At 37.1% G+C, this 14,872-nt stretch overlaps 2 protein-coding genes and 1 long non-coding RNA gene across 3 annotated transcripts in view; all 3 read right to left on the bottom strand.

Moving 5' to 3' along the window:
- LOC107730545 (oxysterol-binding protein-related protein 6-like) overlaps positions 1 to 4,701 on the bottom strand; it is a 51,004-nt gene extending 46,303 nt beyond the window's left edge. Inside the window, exons 1-7 of the mRNA XM_016541400.1 lie at positions 4,681 to 4,701; positions 3,925 to 3,982; positions 3,248 to 3,449; positions 2,972 to 3,115; positions 2,826 to 2,879; positions 2,627 to 2,740; positions 1,164 to 1,334 (exon numbers count right to left, since the gene is read on the bottom strand). Coding sequence (XP_016396886.1) covers positions 1,164 to 1,334; positions 2,627 to 2,740; positions 2,826 to 2,879; positions 2,972 to 3,115; positions 3,248 to 3,379 — 615 coding nt within the window. The 5' untranslated portion in view covers positions 3,380 to 3,449; positions 3,925 to 3,982; positions 4,681 to 4,701. The remainder of the gene's footprint in view (positions 1 to 1,163; positions 1,335 to 2,626; positions 2,741 to 2,825; positions 2,880 to 2,971; positions 3,116 to 3,247; positions 3,450 to 3,924; positions 3,983 to 4,680) is intronic.
- Positions 4,702 to 8,853: 4,152 nt separating this feature from the next.
- Positions 8,854 to 10,035, bottom strand: LOC107730550 (uncharacterized). The gene is made up of 2 exons (XR_001638694.1): positions 9,975 to 10,035; positions 8,854 to 9,390 (listed from the first exon to the last, which is right to left on the bottom strand). It is a non-coding gene; the product is annotated as an uncharacterized LOC107730550 (long non-coding RNA).
- A 4,121-nt stretch (positions 10,036 to 14,156) lies between these two features.
- The window catches only part of LOC107730544 (synaptonemal complex protein SC65-like), a 7,850-nt gene continuing 7,134 nt past the window's right edge, over positions 14,157 to 14,872 (bottom strand). Inside the window, exon 4 of the mRNA XM_016541399.1 lies at positions 14,157 to 14,164. Coding sequence (XP_016396885.1) covers positions 14,157 to 14,164 — 8 coding nt within the window. The remainder of the gene's footprint in view (positions 14,165 to 14,872) is intronic.

The following is a 14,872-nucleotide window of genomic DNA, read 5'->3' as shown; positions in this document are numbered from 1 at the left end:
AGAAAGGAGACATGCAAAATGTGCAGTGTTGGGGTGCCTCCAGGACCAGGGTTGGGAACCACTGGTCTAAAGCAATCGCATTTAAGATTGCATTCTGCAAGTGAACGGCGCTTTATTGTTCATCCCAAAGAGGCACTAAATCACTTTCACAGACTTTTACATTAACTGTTCTTTCCTGGTGGAATGACCTGCCCAACTCAATCCGAGCAGCTGAGTCCTTAGCCATCTTCAAAAATCGGCTAAAAACACATCTCTTCCATCTTTATCTGACCCTCTAACTCTAGCGCTCTCTATTCTAATTCTATTCTTTAAAAAAACTTGCCCCTTTTAGACTTGCACTCTATTCATTTACTAACTGCTTGTGCTCTTTAAAAAGAAACTAACACTAGCTTCTCTTTTTTTTTTTTATTCTATTTGTTTTCATTTTATTTAACAAAAGCAAAAAAGAGCCTCTAACACTAGCTTGCTCTATTCTATCCGTTTTCTTTTTACTACATATACATAAAAAAAAAACCTTGCTATCAACCCTCTACATTGCGAGTAAATCACTCGCATATGCGACTAAATCTTCACTCTGGCGACTAAATGATGTCTAATATTAGCCAATTGCTAATAAATTCTCAGATTTTACTCGCCAGTGTGTGAGTTGGAGGCTAAGTATAAGTTTAGCTCAGATATATTTTCACTCGCCGAACACTCTCTGACTGAGCGCATCAGTTTCACTCTCCGCCAAGCGATCTGTGCTGTTTTTCAGTTCATCTGAATGGATGTGCAACGCACCTGTATTTAACGTACCGTAAACTCTAGTGTGAAGGCGCACAACTCGCCGTCGCTTTGTTTCACACTCACGCAGCGAGAGAGGGAGAGAGAATTGACGCGCTACCTATGTGCGCTACATGGTGTTGTAGTTTGCTGTCAAAATAACGGAGTTCCTTTGGAATTCTTCTTACTAGCCAATGGCGATTCAATTGCCAAGGTGTTCGTAGAGGGCTGGCCATGTATACTGTGTTAGGCTAACTGAGACTTGTTATGGCACTTGCGTATCATTGCTCTTTTGTTGATTTTGATTGCTTCTATTGTCCTCATTTGTAAGTCTCTTTGGATAAATGCGTCTGCTAAATGACTAAATGTAATGTAAATGTAAGATGAACACAAATGCCCACCATCACTCGGTTTCTCTGTGCAAGACTCGCCATGGCAGGCAAAGTGCTGCTGGTTCCTGTCGAGAGGGCTTGAAGGACCCCGTGGTGCAGGTTTATAGCCTCGCTTTTCTTGAAATGCCGATGGGCAGTCAGTTTGGTCAGCCAGATGTAGAAGATATCGTCACTCTTTGCCTGGAAGGAGAAGACAAGTCAACGCACCCACAAACAAATCGTTACAATTAGAGAGTTAGACACTGCAGAATATTTAAAATGTGTTTTTTTTTCTTTGAGCATACATACACGACACCACTCAAGAGACTCTTTAAATTCCTGATGCGCCACTCACAAATAGTCATTAACATAAAAAAAAAAATTTGGGACAAATATAGGCCTAATGCACATACTGACTTCATCCTAGGCTAGAAGATTGTGTATCGTGCATTTCAGGAATACAATTGTATTTCTGTGGCTTGAATAAAGTTCATGCTTCATATAAAGAGAAATATAATAGTTGGAGTGAGCGTCAAAGGTTTCTTTGCTGCGTTGAGCAATGTTGCCAGTCAAAGATATGTCCGTTTATCTTTTGAACGCAATGGCCAATCAAAAGTGTTTAAGTTATTCAGGTAGTGGCTCTGTTAGACTGTTGAAGCCCCTAGTGTTTGATAAATGCTGCATGTCCAATACTTTTTTGTGACATGCCATATTGCTTCCATTGAGAAACATTTACTGTTTATTTGCTGGTGCAAAATGCATGTGAATTTTATCATCATTATTGTGGTATAATTATGTCATCATGTTTGGAGACAAGATTTTCTTTATTAAATGCCTTAACGGGTTGACTTTTTTTGAATACATTACAATGGAGGTGATTATTTGTGACGTTTGTTAGGAAACAGATGATCACATTGTTAATTGGCAGCCTGTCCACAAATCTTTAACACGTAAACCAAATAACAAATTCGAATTGTACTTTATTTGGAAATAAAAATCAGATATTTGGAAATAAGAGAAATCAGAGAATTTTGCAACAGGTTGGATTTATATGCAAACAATGATTGTACGTCATAAAAAAAAAAAAAACTAACAGCAGAATCCGATAATAAATATTTAAATCAAAAACTGCAACTTTGATAATCTGGTTTATTTGTTTTGGCTAGTAAAAATTCTGAATGGCTGGTAAATTAATTTAGCAGCCAAATCGGCTGATCGAGAAGAAAAAACCCTGACAATGAAAATCATACCGAATTTCTGTGCAAGCAAATACAAAACACTTGTCGTTTAAATTGTGATAGTCAAAACAAAAACAGTACAACAGTGCATTGTTTTTCTTGAAGCATAGAAGTACTGTTTTAATGGTTTGAGTACAGCCTGGCAATTTGAACACTCTGACCTAGATTTGACTCAGACTCCGCTAATGTGGGCAGCTGTACCGATTTACAATATCAAACACTATTACTAACATTCTTAGTTATACATATACACACCTTAACATGGTACAAGCTGTGGCCAGCATCAAGATCGATGCGCTTAGATTTCCTGTTCACAGACATGACCGCAAGACTAACATCTAAAGCACCGTGAACCTTGCCTCTGACAATCTGAGGATGTGAGAAGTTACACTTACAGAAAAACACTGGAAGCAGATATTTCATTACTACAAAAAGTGATACTAGTTTTACTCACATCCTGTTGAGTCTTTGAATATCTGAGAGTCCCCTTATCCAATACAAAATATCTCTAAAGGAGAAAAACATTGCATTGGGACAGGACACCAGAAGTCATGGTGGTCATTCTTTTCCATGGATATTTTCTTAGTTCATGCAACTCACCTTATGCCAGCCCTGGAGAGGATACTTGCGCTTTTTCATGAGGAATCCCTCACAAATGCCTGGAACAGTGTTATTGGCCATACTCGCTCCTGCGACAGATGCAGAACATTCTGCATCTGATATTACTTCCCAATCCCTGGAGTTCTGTATTTGGAGAAGAAAAAAAATGTGAGTTACGAATCAATAAATCATTTCATTTGTTTTTAAGAGGAAATTACCAACAACTCAGATGTTAAGAACCAGAACAAAAAGAAATACTGAGAGCTGTTCACTGACCTGTCGTGAGTGGCGTGGAGATCCTGTGCTGCCATTACGGGAGTGTGTGGGTTTAACAGCAGAGATGAGCACTGATTTATCCAGAGTACTCACTGATTGGCTGCTACCCAGAGGATGTCCGTAGTCAGCCATTGATGTAGTCAGTATGTGTTTAGAAGTCGGTCTATTCCAGGCTGGATGCTTCCATCAAATAACAAATGCTCTGAGATGCATTACACAAACATACACATTAGTGGAAATGAGTGGAAACAGCATCTTATAAAAACTCTGAAGCTTCAGAATGAAAAGATTCAGGGAAAAAAAACATTTAAAATATATTTCAGACGCATTTCTCTTTTTAAAATTATATTTGTGCATATATATATATATATATATATATAAATAAATAAATATGCATATCTTAAGGGAATAATCTCACTTTAATATTTATTAAATAGTGGTCAAATGCTAATGATGCAAAGGCACCTGTTAAACAAAGCTCAAAATAAGGCCAACATCGAATCGGTTTAAAAAGACAAAATGAACTGCGTGTAAACTAAACTTACTGTAGGCCTGTCTAACCTCGGTGACTCTTTGACACTGAATTTGAGCAATGTGAACAAACAGGTTTAGGAAGAAAGAAAAAAAAAGTTGTTTATCTTAAACAAATTGAAACTGTTTGTAAAGCTATGGACTACCTGCTGAGTTCACCAGTAACTGATTATAAAGCTTCTGTCGCACTTCTTCACAATGAAACTGAAATAGTAAAGAAACAGCATGTTATCATGAAAATACCACTGAGATAGATTCTGAATGCTCCATTCATTAACTGAATATTAAAAAAAGTTTTTAAAAAATGTGCTTGGCATGACTGGTCTGATGAGTGTGTGTGGAATGTGAGCAGACCGCTCAGATGAGTTCAGGTTTAAGAGTTTCACTGCACATCTCTCTCACACACACACACACACACACACGCGCGCGTGCAGATGAGTTTACCGTCTATTGGCTTGCTCTTATTAAAAACCCATAATACGCGCAGATGTCTCTAAAATACGCTACATAAAACAAATAAATCATTTGACACCAAGTAGAGAGACTTGAAGACAGGCTATTATAATTAGATTCATCACATGACTATAGTCTTCTGATTTAAACTGTTTCGACTAATTGCTTGTTATAAAATGTAACGAGTCAGTTGCACTCATTTAACCGGAGTGACACGCAGAGCTTTCAAATATACCAAAGCTAAAATATGGACGGTTCATTGGGCTTCAGTAATCATTAATTACAACAAATCAGCCAATTAATTATGTAACTTTCACAAAATACTGCTTGTGTTTGTCAGTATCAATACATCTATGACAAAATCCGAAGCGAAAACACATAAACCGATGCTCCACGACTCATAATATAGACACTGAAACATATTTGTGCACAGACTAGTTGACTCTTACCTCACACAGCCGGACAGTTTCACGAGCTCATCTCAGTCACTGCACACGCGCTCTTACCGAATCACGGTCATGACGTCACAGAGGTGTGTTCACGCCTGCGAGATTAAATGAACATTTTTGCAACATCAAAATCCTTATCATTTAGCTTTGAGCTAGTATCTCTGTGTTGTAGGAAACAGAACAGAATATTCTAAAAAATACCTTTTATTTACTTTGCGATGTAAAGTAAAGCTCTTATTATTTAAAATAAAAAAATCAGAACTCTTCATCAAAAGCAACTTCATTTCTGTTTAATGTAGTTTGATCAGTGGTTATGTGTAGGCCTGTTTTGTTTGTGTTTTCCAAATCTTTCAAAACAGCAGAGATCAGGAAGTACGCTTTAACGTCGGTAACTCAGGTTGTTGTACTGTTTTGTACTGTACGTCAAACTTTGGTTACTTACAGAGAGATGCTGCTATCCCGCTACTAGGCTACTGAACTGCAGCGTAACATAAAAAATAAAATAAAATAAAATGTACACATAGAGGCCTACATCTCACAAGTAGGTTATATACACCAGGGACCATATACAGTACGTGTGTGTGCATTTAAAATTAACTCTAAAATAAATTGTATTATTAAGCAAAGTGCATTAATATAACTCCAAATTCAAAAACATAATTTAAAACATTAATAAAAACTACCTGAACCACTGAAAAAAGAAAAGAAAAAAAAGGTTACCTCTCCCTGCTCTCTACACTTTCAGTCCTTTTTGTCATATAAAAAGTATACCTCTGGTATATTGATTTATTCATGTAATTATTAGGCTACTTCCACATTATTCTGGATAAATCTGAAACAGCATTTCTTTATAAAATAAATAATATAAAAACATATAATAACGATGACTTGACTTTTATTTATTTTTTTCCACGTCCTTCGCTGTTAATAACTACAAGCAATAATTATGTGGTGGTGACTTCATAATAAAGGTGTAAAGGCCCCTCGTTGAAATCACAGTAGTGTCCGGTAGGCCTTAATACAGGCACATAGCACACTTCATTCTGCATGATTTATTAGCTATTTTCTTCATGGGGACCAAAAATGTCCCCACAAGGACATTTTGGGTATACCTGAACCACACACACACACACACACACACACACACACGTATGTAACTCCTCCAAATGAAACTTCATTTTTTTTTAGATGTAACACACATATTTTACTACTAAAAATGTACTGGGCAATCTTACTTAATTTAATTTATCTTTTGCAAAGTTTCTAGCAGAAGGTGGATGCATTTTTCTCAGTCCTGTTACCAAAACTCATGCGTCTTTTAAAAAGCATGTTTAAAAACACATCAAATAATTCCTTTGTTTTCCCTTCAATAAGTGATTAGTCAAAAAATTATTGGTTACAAGTTCAAATAATTTATATTTGTGACAACAACAAAAAATCACTATATATGCACACATATTTTTCTAGAAAAAAATAAATAAAAAATTAAGGTTTGTCATTTTTATAATGTAATTTATTAAACAACTGGATAAATGATAGACCAAACATAATTGAAAAACAATTGTGTTTTAAATGTATTTTTAAGGGGAAAAAATGATTAACAGGAATAAAATAGGGTTACAGGATTGAACATTGAGTAACAGGAATGTGCGTCTGTATTTGTGTGAGGAAATGCTGAAACAAATTCCATAAAAGATTTGTAAAACATTGTAAGTACAGATTTGTCAGGAGAAGGGAGAAGGACTAAGAATATTTTGAAAATTAGCAGCTCAAATGACTTCATTTAAGAATGTATTCTCTCAGTTCATCCTTTCCCTTACCAAAAAGTAGTATACTTCAAGTTTATTTTAGTAAGTATACTTAAGTAAAGTTCAAGTATATTTTTAAGTATACTTTATGTAGTAAGTATACAAATATCAGTGTACTAGTAGTATACTTGTAAGTGTACTATTTCAATACTCCTTGGGACTAAATTGGCCCACTTTCTAGAATATAAAAGTATACTTTTAAGCATTCTTTTAGTATAACAGTAGTAAACTTTGAGTACACCACTAGTTTACAACAAAATGTTTAGTTTGTACTGCAACTATACTAAAATATTTCTGAGAAGTACATAAAGCCCATTTCTGAGAAGTACATAAAAAGTAGACTAAAAGTATACTTTCCTATTTTTAGTTTAAAATAAGTATACTAATAGCACACTTGAATAAACTTCTTTTTCGTAAGGGTTGCTCAGGGACCACTTCTGGCACAGGTGCAATGATTCGTTTATAGAATCATCTTTGCAATTATGAATGCAATTTGATTCATAAATATTTGCACTTTGTTCTCATAAATCACGTCAATCCTTATAACGTGGATTTTAACATTATAAATTAATTATGAGTTTTAATATACTGCCCTCAAGGTATGAGGGGCAAAATATACTCCTATATGAGTTCTTGTTTTTTATTGATAACATGACATGAGCTGTTCTTCCTAATATCAGCACATTTGCAAATGCAGTTCAAAAAACAATAATTAATATTAAAAGACATTTTAAAAAACAAGGATTCACTGAACCATTCATAAAAACAGTCACTTGTCGTTCCTGAATGAATCAGCGTTTTTGGGGAGGCTCCTCGCTAAAGAACCTGGAGGGGGCAACAGGGAAAATGGCAATTCCACCCTAGTGATCCAAAATAGCACACTTCAAGTTAACTAATCATTAACACACTTAAAGTATACTGACAATTAGTCTGGCTGCAAGTATACTTAGCATATTTTTTTTTCACTAGGGCAGCCACTTTCTCATTTATTGCCTGTCAGGCTACTACCTCTAGCCTAGAGACTGGTGGGGGAACTGAGATAGACACTACCTATCTCTTCTAAGGAGCCCTTTTCGGCTGATGGTTGCTTATATATTTGTATCAAGGAGACATACTGACATCATACAGCCACCTCAAACAAAAATGCTGAAGAGGATTACATAAACTGGACATCCATATTTCTATTTTGTCTTTAACCTTTTGCAACCTTGCCTAAAGTACTGGAGGCTACAAAAATATGAGGAAATAGGAAGCGGGCTGCAAATATTGACAGCACCCACATTAACTATTAACATGCCCATTCCTTTTCAGAAACACGTTAATATAGATTCAGACATCACTATTCCTATGGGTTATAGGGAAGCATATCTCCAAATTTAATATACTGGTGAGGGCAACAGATGAGACAGATTGAGTCCACTGAGCTGCTCTGTCAGCATCCTAACTGCTATCCTGCCCCAGCGGGAAGAATTACATCACCTTGATCTAACCAAGAGGGGCAACAGATAAGAGAGTGTGATATTAATGACTCAGTCCATTCCCTGATCTGCCATTTACCCATTCACTGGGCCCTAATTCCCTGCAGTAGTAAGATTTAGAAATGTTCCTGTAGAAAAGAGCCAGACAGGAGCGGAGCTTCCTCACAGCAAACAGATAACACACAATGCATGTTTGTCAAGGATTTTGACTTAGCAGACAGACATTAAATAAGAAATACAGCAAGCAAAAGACAGAAACAGAAAGATATCGCAAGTAACAAATTTAAGGGTGACATAGAGTAATCACACCAGGGTAGGTGACAAAATGTTGATTAGGCCACCAATAAATTTCTATATGTTTATTTCAGTTGTTACAGGAAGTGCTGTATTCACAGATAACAACAAAAATACCTCATTTTAAATGTACAAAGGAAGACCACAACAAATAATAACTGAAATAACTTTAGATTTTTTTTTTGTCTCGAGACCTATGGATTCATTGCTTCACTTCCGTAAAGCACTTTGTAAACACTACTTAAACTATGTCTTCTTTTTTGTGCTGCTTAGCTGGATTGAGCTTGTTTCATAACTTTATGAACTTTACACGGCTATTAAACTGATCTAAAGCAACACTAAATAATTGAGCTGAATAATGGCACTGTTTTTTTTTTTTTAAGCTGCTACAGCAGAATTGGAATTTTGTCTCATATCTGATCAGGTGTATGTACACATATTCTTATGATATATAATCTTCCTTATCAGTAAAGGTTAAACCTAAAAACAATAGGCAGTGTCAGCAACTCTCTTATAAAGCCTGAAATGAAAACAGCTATATGTCAGTAAGAATTACAGAGATTGCATGTGAAAAGATGCAGATACATTTCATGTCAACAAAAATATTTTTTAATAGATAACACATCATGAAATACATGGGAGGGAACAAAAGACATAAAAAACAGGTTTAATGTAAAAATACTATTCCCAACACAGACCTGATTTTGTTAAGCAGAGTTTAGATTGGTGATGTGTCTCCAGTTTCAATGAGCTCATCTAAACTAAAAAAAATCTGGATGAGAGACTGTTATTATAAAACTTCTTGCATCAAAATTATACAAAAGCTCCAAATGTTCTAGTTAAAAGTAAAGTTAGACTGGATACAGTACAATTCATCTCTAACGAAAAACGGGGAAAGAGTCAACGGGGATGAGGAAGACACCAGATGAAGACTCCCTCAGGGTACCAGTATAAATAATAGTATATGATTTGGTTTGTGCTTATTCAGCTGGCTCTCCTGTATCTCCTTTAGTTTTGGGTTCCTGCCACCATTCAGCCAGGAAAGACTCCTCGTAATCCCCGATTCCCTCAAACTCTTCATCAGGAGGATTTGACAGAGCTGATGCTGCTTCCTCTGAACTTACAGTATCCTGTTAACAAACACACAGTTCATAACCACATGTTAATATCATCAGTCTAATGAATAGGACAACAGGACACACTCAAAAACATGTCTGCCTATTGACAATTTTAATTAGCTGGAAGGAAGTAACGTCTTTGATCCTTGGACATTTCCAGTTAGTTGTCTCACCCATTCAAACCATTGGTGGGAGGCGTCACACAGTGATATTGAGGTAATTTATTTAATCGTGCAATTAAAAAAGTGAAAAATAAATTTAGAACCATGTTGTTCAGTGGTTGGTCGCTCTCTCAGGCCTGGAACTAACCTGCTTTTAGAAATTAAAGTGTTTAACCTCCCCACGTCTAGTCAACTGTAGGATATATGTAACACACCTTTTATCTCTTTAAACAACATTTTTGCCTTAGAATGATCTGTATTTTCTTTACATTCACTGGTTGAGAATGATATAGCATAATTTGAGCTAGCATTGTGGCTCCATGATTGTTTTTGTATGTAGCTAGCTAATGTTTTGATATGTTTGCATTGAAAAAGCCACATTTTTACTTCAATTTCATTCCATTTAATGTGGGCTGTCCTTGTGGTGGGCTCTACCTGGAAAGCAAGAGACTCGCCCCCACGATGACTGGCAGGCGAGCAGCGCTCAGCCCAGCGGTAGATGCCAGGTTACCGACAGGGAGCCTTTACAGTGGAAACACATCATATGGGATTACCAAAAGGGAATCACCACATATGAAGCACTTAACCCAACTAGACGGGCTCACCTGAAAAGGGGCATACCATTAATAATTGGCTTGGTACGAGATTCCTCTGTCAAATTCAGCTATCGACGAGCGCTGGAAAGAGTAGTATGGCATCCAGTGTTCACCAGAAATGGGGGACTCTCATGGATAGAAAAGCACACAGTATTTCCTCAGAGAGGGCAAAGGCACTGTGTGCAAGCAGCACGACACCAAGTTCATTTGCCTAAAGCTTACCTGTTCATACCCAATCACACCCGGGACAAAACCAGCTCAACCTGGAAATTGTTAAAACTTGCAAAGGTTTCCTGGTTGGCATCAGTCTAATATTCCTTTCCAGTGACAAAACAATCACCAAATCATCTGGTGATTGATCTCTGATGTTTTGGAGGAGGGAGACATTGCATGAATTCCCTGACTATTTTGCTGTTGCTGACAAAGGTGTCCAGCTTCTCCAAACCTTGGAAAGGTACAGGATCCACGACAGGAAGTGTAAACCCAACTTCTTCCACTTTCAAACTCATGACAAGTTAACTGGTTTGAGGTAAAGCCTTCTCTAGCCAGTTTTTCCATTGTTCTTACCCCAAGCTACTGCTGGTGTAAGCCCATGGATGCTGGATGTGCAGCCCATGATTTTTAGTATCTCGCTAACTTGACTTGTCTAGCATTTCTACATGTATAGCAGCCATTCCATTCCAGTGTCTGTTGAATTCCAACACAGGCACACCTTATTCTGCTTAAAGGGGTGGTTGACTGTTTGCAGATATTGTTTATGATCAAACAGCAACATTACACACTAACTAACATTAAAAAAGTGAAATCGCAATCAACCACCCCTTTAATGAAATACCGATTAGGTGATCCTCTCAACCAAGTCTTATTTAATGATAGTATAAAGTATAAAAACCACTACTGTGTTCATCACTATGCTCTTGCAATAGGACCAGCTGGATGGCAAAAACAGTGCTAGTAGAAAGTAATTGGAATCAAATAATAACTATTGACCATGCCAAAATAGATGAAAAGAAAAGTTTTGAGTGAGGAAAAGAAGGGTTCCATTCTGGCTTTACTGGCAGAGGGATACAGTGAGCGTCAGGTTTGAAGTTTCAAAGACAGCGGTTCAAAGGTCAAGCTGCAAACATTGGGGACAACAAAGGTTTGCAAAACACCATAAAGACTGGACCATAGAGGATTGGAGTAAGGTCATCTTCTCTGATGTGTCCAGTTTTTCAGCTTTGCCCAACACCTGGTCGTCTAATGGTTAGACGGAGACCTGGAGATGCCTACAAGCCACAGTGTCTCGCACCCACTGTGAAATTTGGTGGAGGATTGCTGATGATCTGGGGGAGCTTCAGCAAGGCTGGAATCAGGTATATTCGTCTTTGTGGAGGGCACACGAATCAAGCCTGGAAGAAAACTTGCTTCCTTCTACTCTGACAATGTTCCCCAACTCTGAGGATTGTTTTTCCAGCAGGACAATGCTCCATCTCCATTGTTCCACGGGCAGCTTTGGGGCTCTCTGCAGACGCTTGAAAACAGCTGTGGGTCCTGTGCAGCCGCCAGACAAACACACACACACTCTTTATTCACTCTCAGAGCAGAGCCTGGCACGAGCCTGCAGGACCTTACACTCCTCTCTTCTGTCTGTCCATCCATCCAGGGTCCCACGGGGTCATTTAGGGGCTTTGAGTTCTTTGTAGCAGGCTGTTCTCTCAGCCAATTAGTCATAGCAGGGAAGAATATCAACTCTAGCTGGAGGGGAGAGAGAAAGGCTAGTAATTGTCAATTTATATATTTTTATTCCTTATTTACTTGTTCTATTTTTTATTATCTGTGTTTTTTTGGTTTTTGTTCTGTCACTGTCATTCTGTTACACTGTGGAAGCTTCTGTCACGAAAACAAATTCCTCGTATGTGTAAACATACCTGGCAATAAAGCTCATTCTGATTCTGATTCTGATGTCACACAGCCAGGTCAACCAAGGTGTAGATGGAGAACCACCAGGTCAAGACCCTGTCATCATGGCCAGCACAATCTTCAGACATGAACTCCATTTAAAACCTCTTGAATGTGATATGGAAGATGGACGATCACAAGCCATCAAACAATGCCGAGCTGCTTGAATTTTTGCACCAAGAGTGGCATAAAGTCACCCAACAGCAATGTGAAAGATTGGTAGAGAGCATGCCAAGACGTATGAAAATCAGGGTTATTCCACCAAATATTGATTTCTGAACTCTTCCTATAAGCTAAAACATCACAGTATTGTGTTGTATAAAACAGTTTTGAATATGAAATTGTTTTCTTTGCATTATTTGAGGTCTGAAAACACTGTATCTTTTTTGTTATTTTGACCAGTTGTCCTTTTATGCAAATAAATGCTCTAAATAACAATATGCTAATTTGGAATTTGGGAGAACTGTTGTCAGTAGTTTATAGAATAAAACAAAAATGTTAATTTTACTCAAACACATACCTATAAATACTAAGATCAGAGAAACTGATCATTTTGCAGTGGTCTCTTTTTTCCAGAGCTGTATGTGTGCCTTGGGCTACCATGTCGACTGGCTTAACTCTAGTTAGAACATGCACTGTGTGACGTTAACAAATAGATATGTGTTGCAAGCTGACAGAGATAAGGAAAAATACTGCTAATTAGATATGCACAATGTGAATATTATAACTACTTCATTTTGACCTGCTCTGCTTTTAAAAGACAATTCAAGCCGTGCGTGTGTGTGTGTGTGTGTGTGTGTGCGTGTGTATATCTTTGTTTGACTGGCTTGGAAAAGTCAATCCAAGATCAACCTAAAACAAAGTGGGATTGTACTAAACTACACAGGCCACCACACACCACTGCATTTACCATTCAAGAAATATAGTTGACTTATTTTAGGGTTATTTTATTTAGCTACTGTACTATGCTATTAAATAACACACTTAGGGTTTACCTCGTCATCTGTCTGTAAATAATTCTGTGCAAACTCCAGAAGTTCCCTCAGTTTGGTGGTTTGATTGAAATATCTAAGAGCTTCCTGTATGGACACAAAGACAGAAATGTTAAAACAGTAGGTGTGAAAACAAAACCTAAGCAAAGCCAGAACATTTACAAATCTATGTCCATTATCAGGCCACTTCAGAATGGCTGAGCTATTCTATAAAAACAAAGAAGAGATACCTTTATTAATAGTTTCTGTCGTGAGGATGTGTGTGTGGATTTGTTGAGGATGGCATGTGTGGAGTTTGAGTTAAAAGAAGCCAAGCATGGAACCAAATCCATGCAACAAATAAACTAAAAAAATAAAAAAATAAAAAATAAATAAAATAAAAAATGTCCCTTTTTCGGGATACTGTATTTTAAAAAATGATAATTTTGTAAAATCCAAATAACCTTTACAGATATTTATTAGGAAGGGTTAAAACAATGTTTTTCATGTTTTTTCAATGAACCATAAACAATTATTCCACCTGTGGAACAGTCTTAAGTAACACAGTTACAATAACTTAGGACAATAAAAAAGCCTTTTACTGAGTTGCTGTGGCTTACAAGTGCCTTGCTGGTTTAGTGGGGTAACATCTCATAACAAGAACAAGCTAATCTGGTTCAGTCCATGAGGATGAGAAGCACTGTTGTACTTAAAGCACTTGGTGGCCACACCAGATACTCTCTGCTACTTTTGATATTGACATAATAAAAGCAGTTGAATGTGAGAGGATGTTTCTCTTTTTGCTGTGTTTATTTGCAAAACAGTAAAGTATTTCAAAAGAACAACTGATTATGACATTTGTAAACTACATACTATGCAAAATGTAAATGAATAGATGTTACATTATGTCTTTTGAAATAGACTGTATAACAAATAAAAAGTAAAATGATTGCAACAAATGTGCATGTGTTTTGTCTTTAATATTTCAAAACCAGGTGTTTCATTAAGCTCATATCCTCTATTATCTCTCTTATCTCTCTGCTAGATATCTTATACAAAGCTTGCTGTTAATGTACATTCTTCTAGGTAATCCCATATAATTATTTCTGCTAATAATCTGTTAAAGAGATCAAAAAGGATCAAAGTTCTTAAGCTTCTTTTACAGCAGTCACTGATTTTTGCAATTATAACTTAATTTTTTTCTCTATTTTATTTAAATTTTGTGATTCTTTGTTTTTGTTTGCAAAACCTTTGCTCAATACTTTTTGTGAAACATTCTTCTTTTACAGTACCTTACAATACTTGAATATATGTGACATGGATTTGACTCCATTGCCAAGAGAAACAACAACAAAAATGTATATGCCACTCCAGTACTGTTATGGGGAAGTTGTTGAGCATCAGAAGTAGTGGTCGACCGATATATCGCCAAGGCCGATATCTGGCATTTTTCAAATATCGGCATCAGCTGATAAGTTTTTCTGTTTGGCCGATGTGTTCGAGGCGGGACTTTTATTTTGACGGCGCCGAGAACGGCTGCGGCAGCGCCTGAGCACACAGTGCTCACATTCTCCCTCTTGTTCGCTGTCGTCGTTCAGTTCTGCGTCTTCCTGGGATGTTCCTACTTACGAGTTGACAAGTCCATTGGTTAAACTTATGGGGCTGTCACGTGATGAACGAACGACTCGGAAAAACCCGATGTCTCGAACCAGGTGAACTACTTGACTAATTCCAGTACAGAACCTCTAGGATCACTCCCCGAGACGACTCGTTCTTCCTGAGTCACATTAAGATTCGTTCAAAATGAACGAATCGTTCAAGAACA

Source organism: Sinocyclocheilus rhinocerous, unplaced genomic scaffold, assembly GCF_001515625.1.
Source record: "Sinocyclocheilus rhinocerous isolate Xijiao unplaced genomic scaffold, SAMN03320098_v1.1 scaffold3354, whole genome shotgun sequence".
NCBI classification, from domain to species: domain Eukaryota; kingdom Metazoa; phylum Chordata; class Actinopteri; order Cypriniformes; family Cyprinidae; genus Sinocyclocheilus; species Sinocyclocheilus rhinocerous.
The sequence above is the reverse complement of the archived record's forward strand: the minus strand, read 5'-3'. Positions and strand labels throughout refer to the sequence as shown.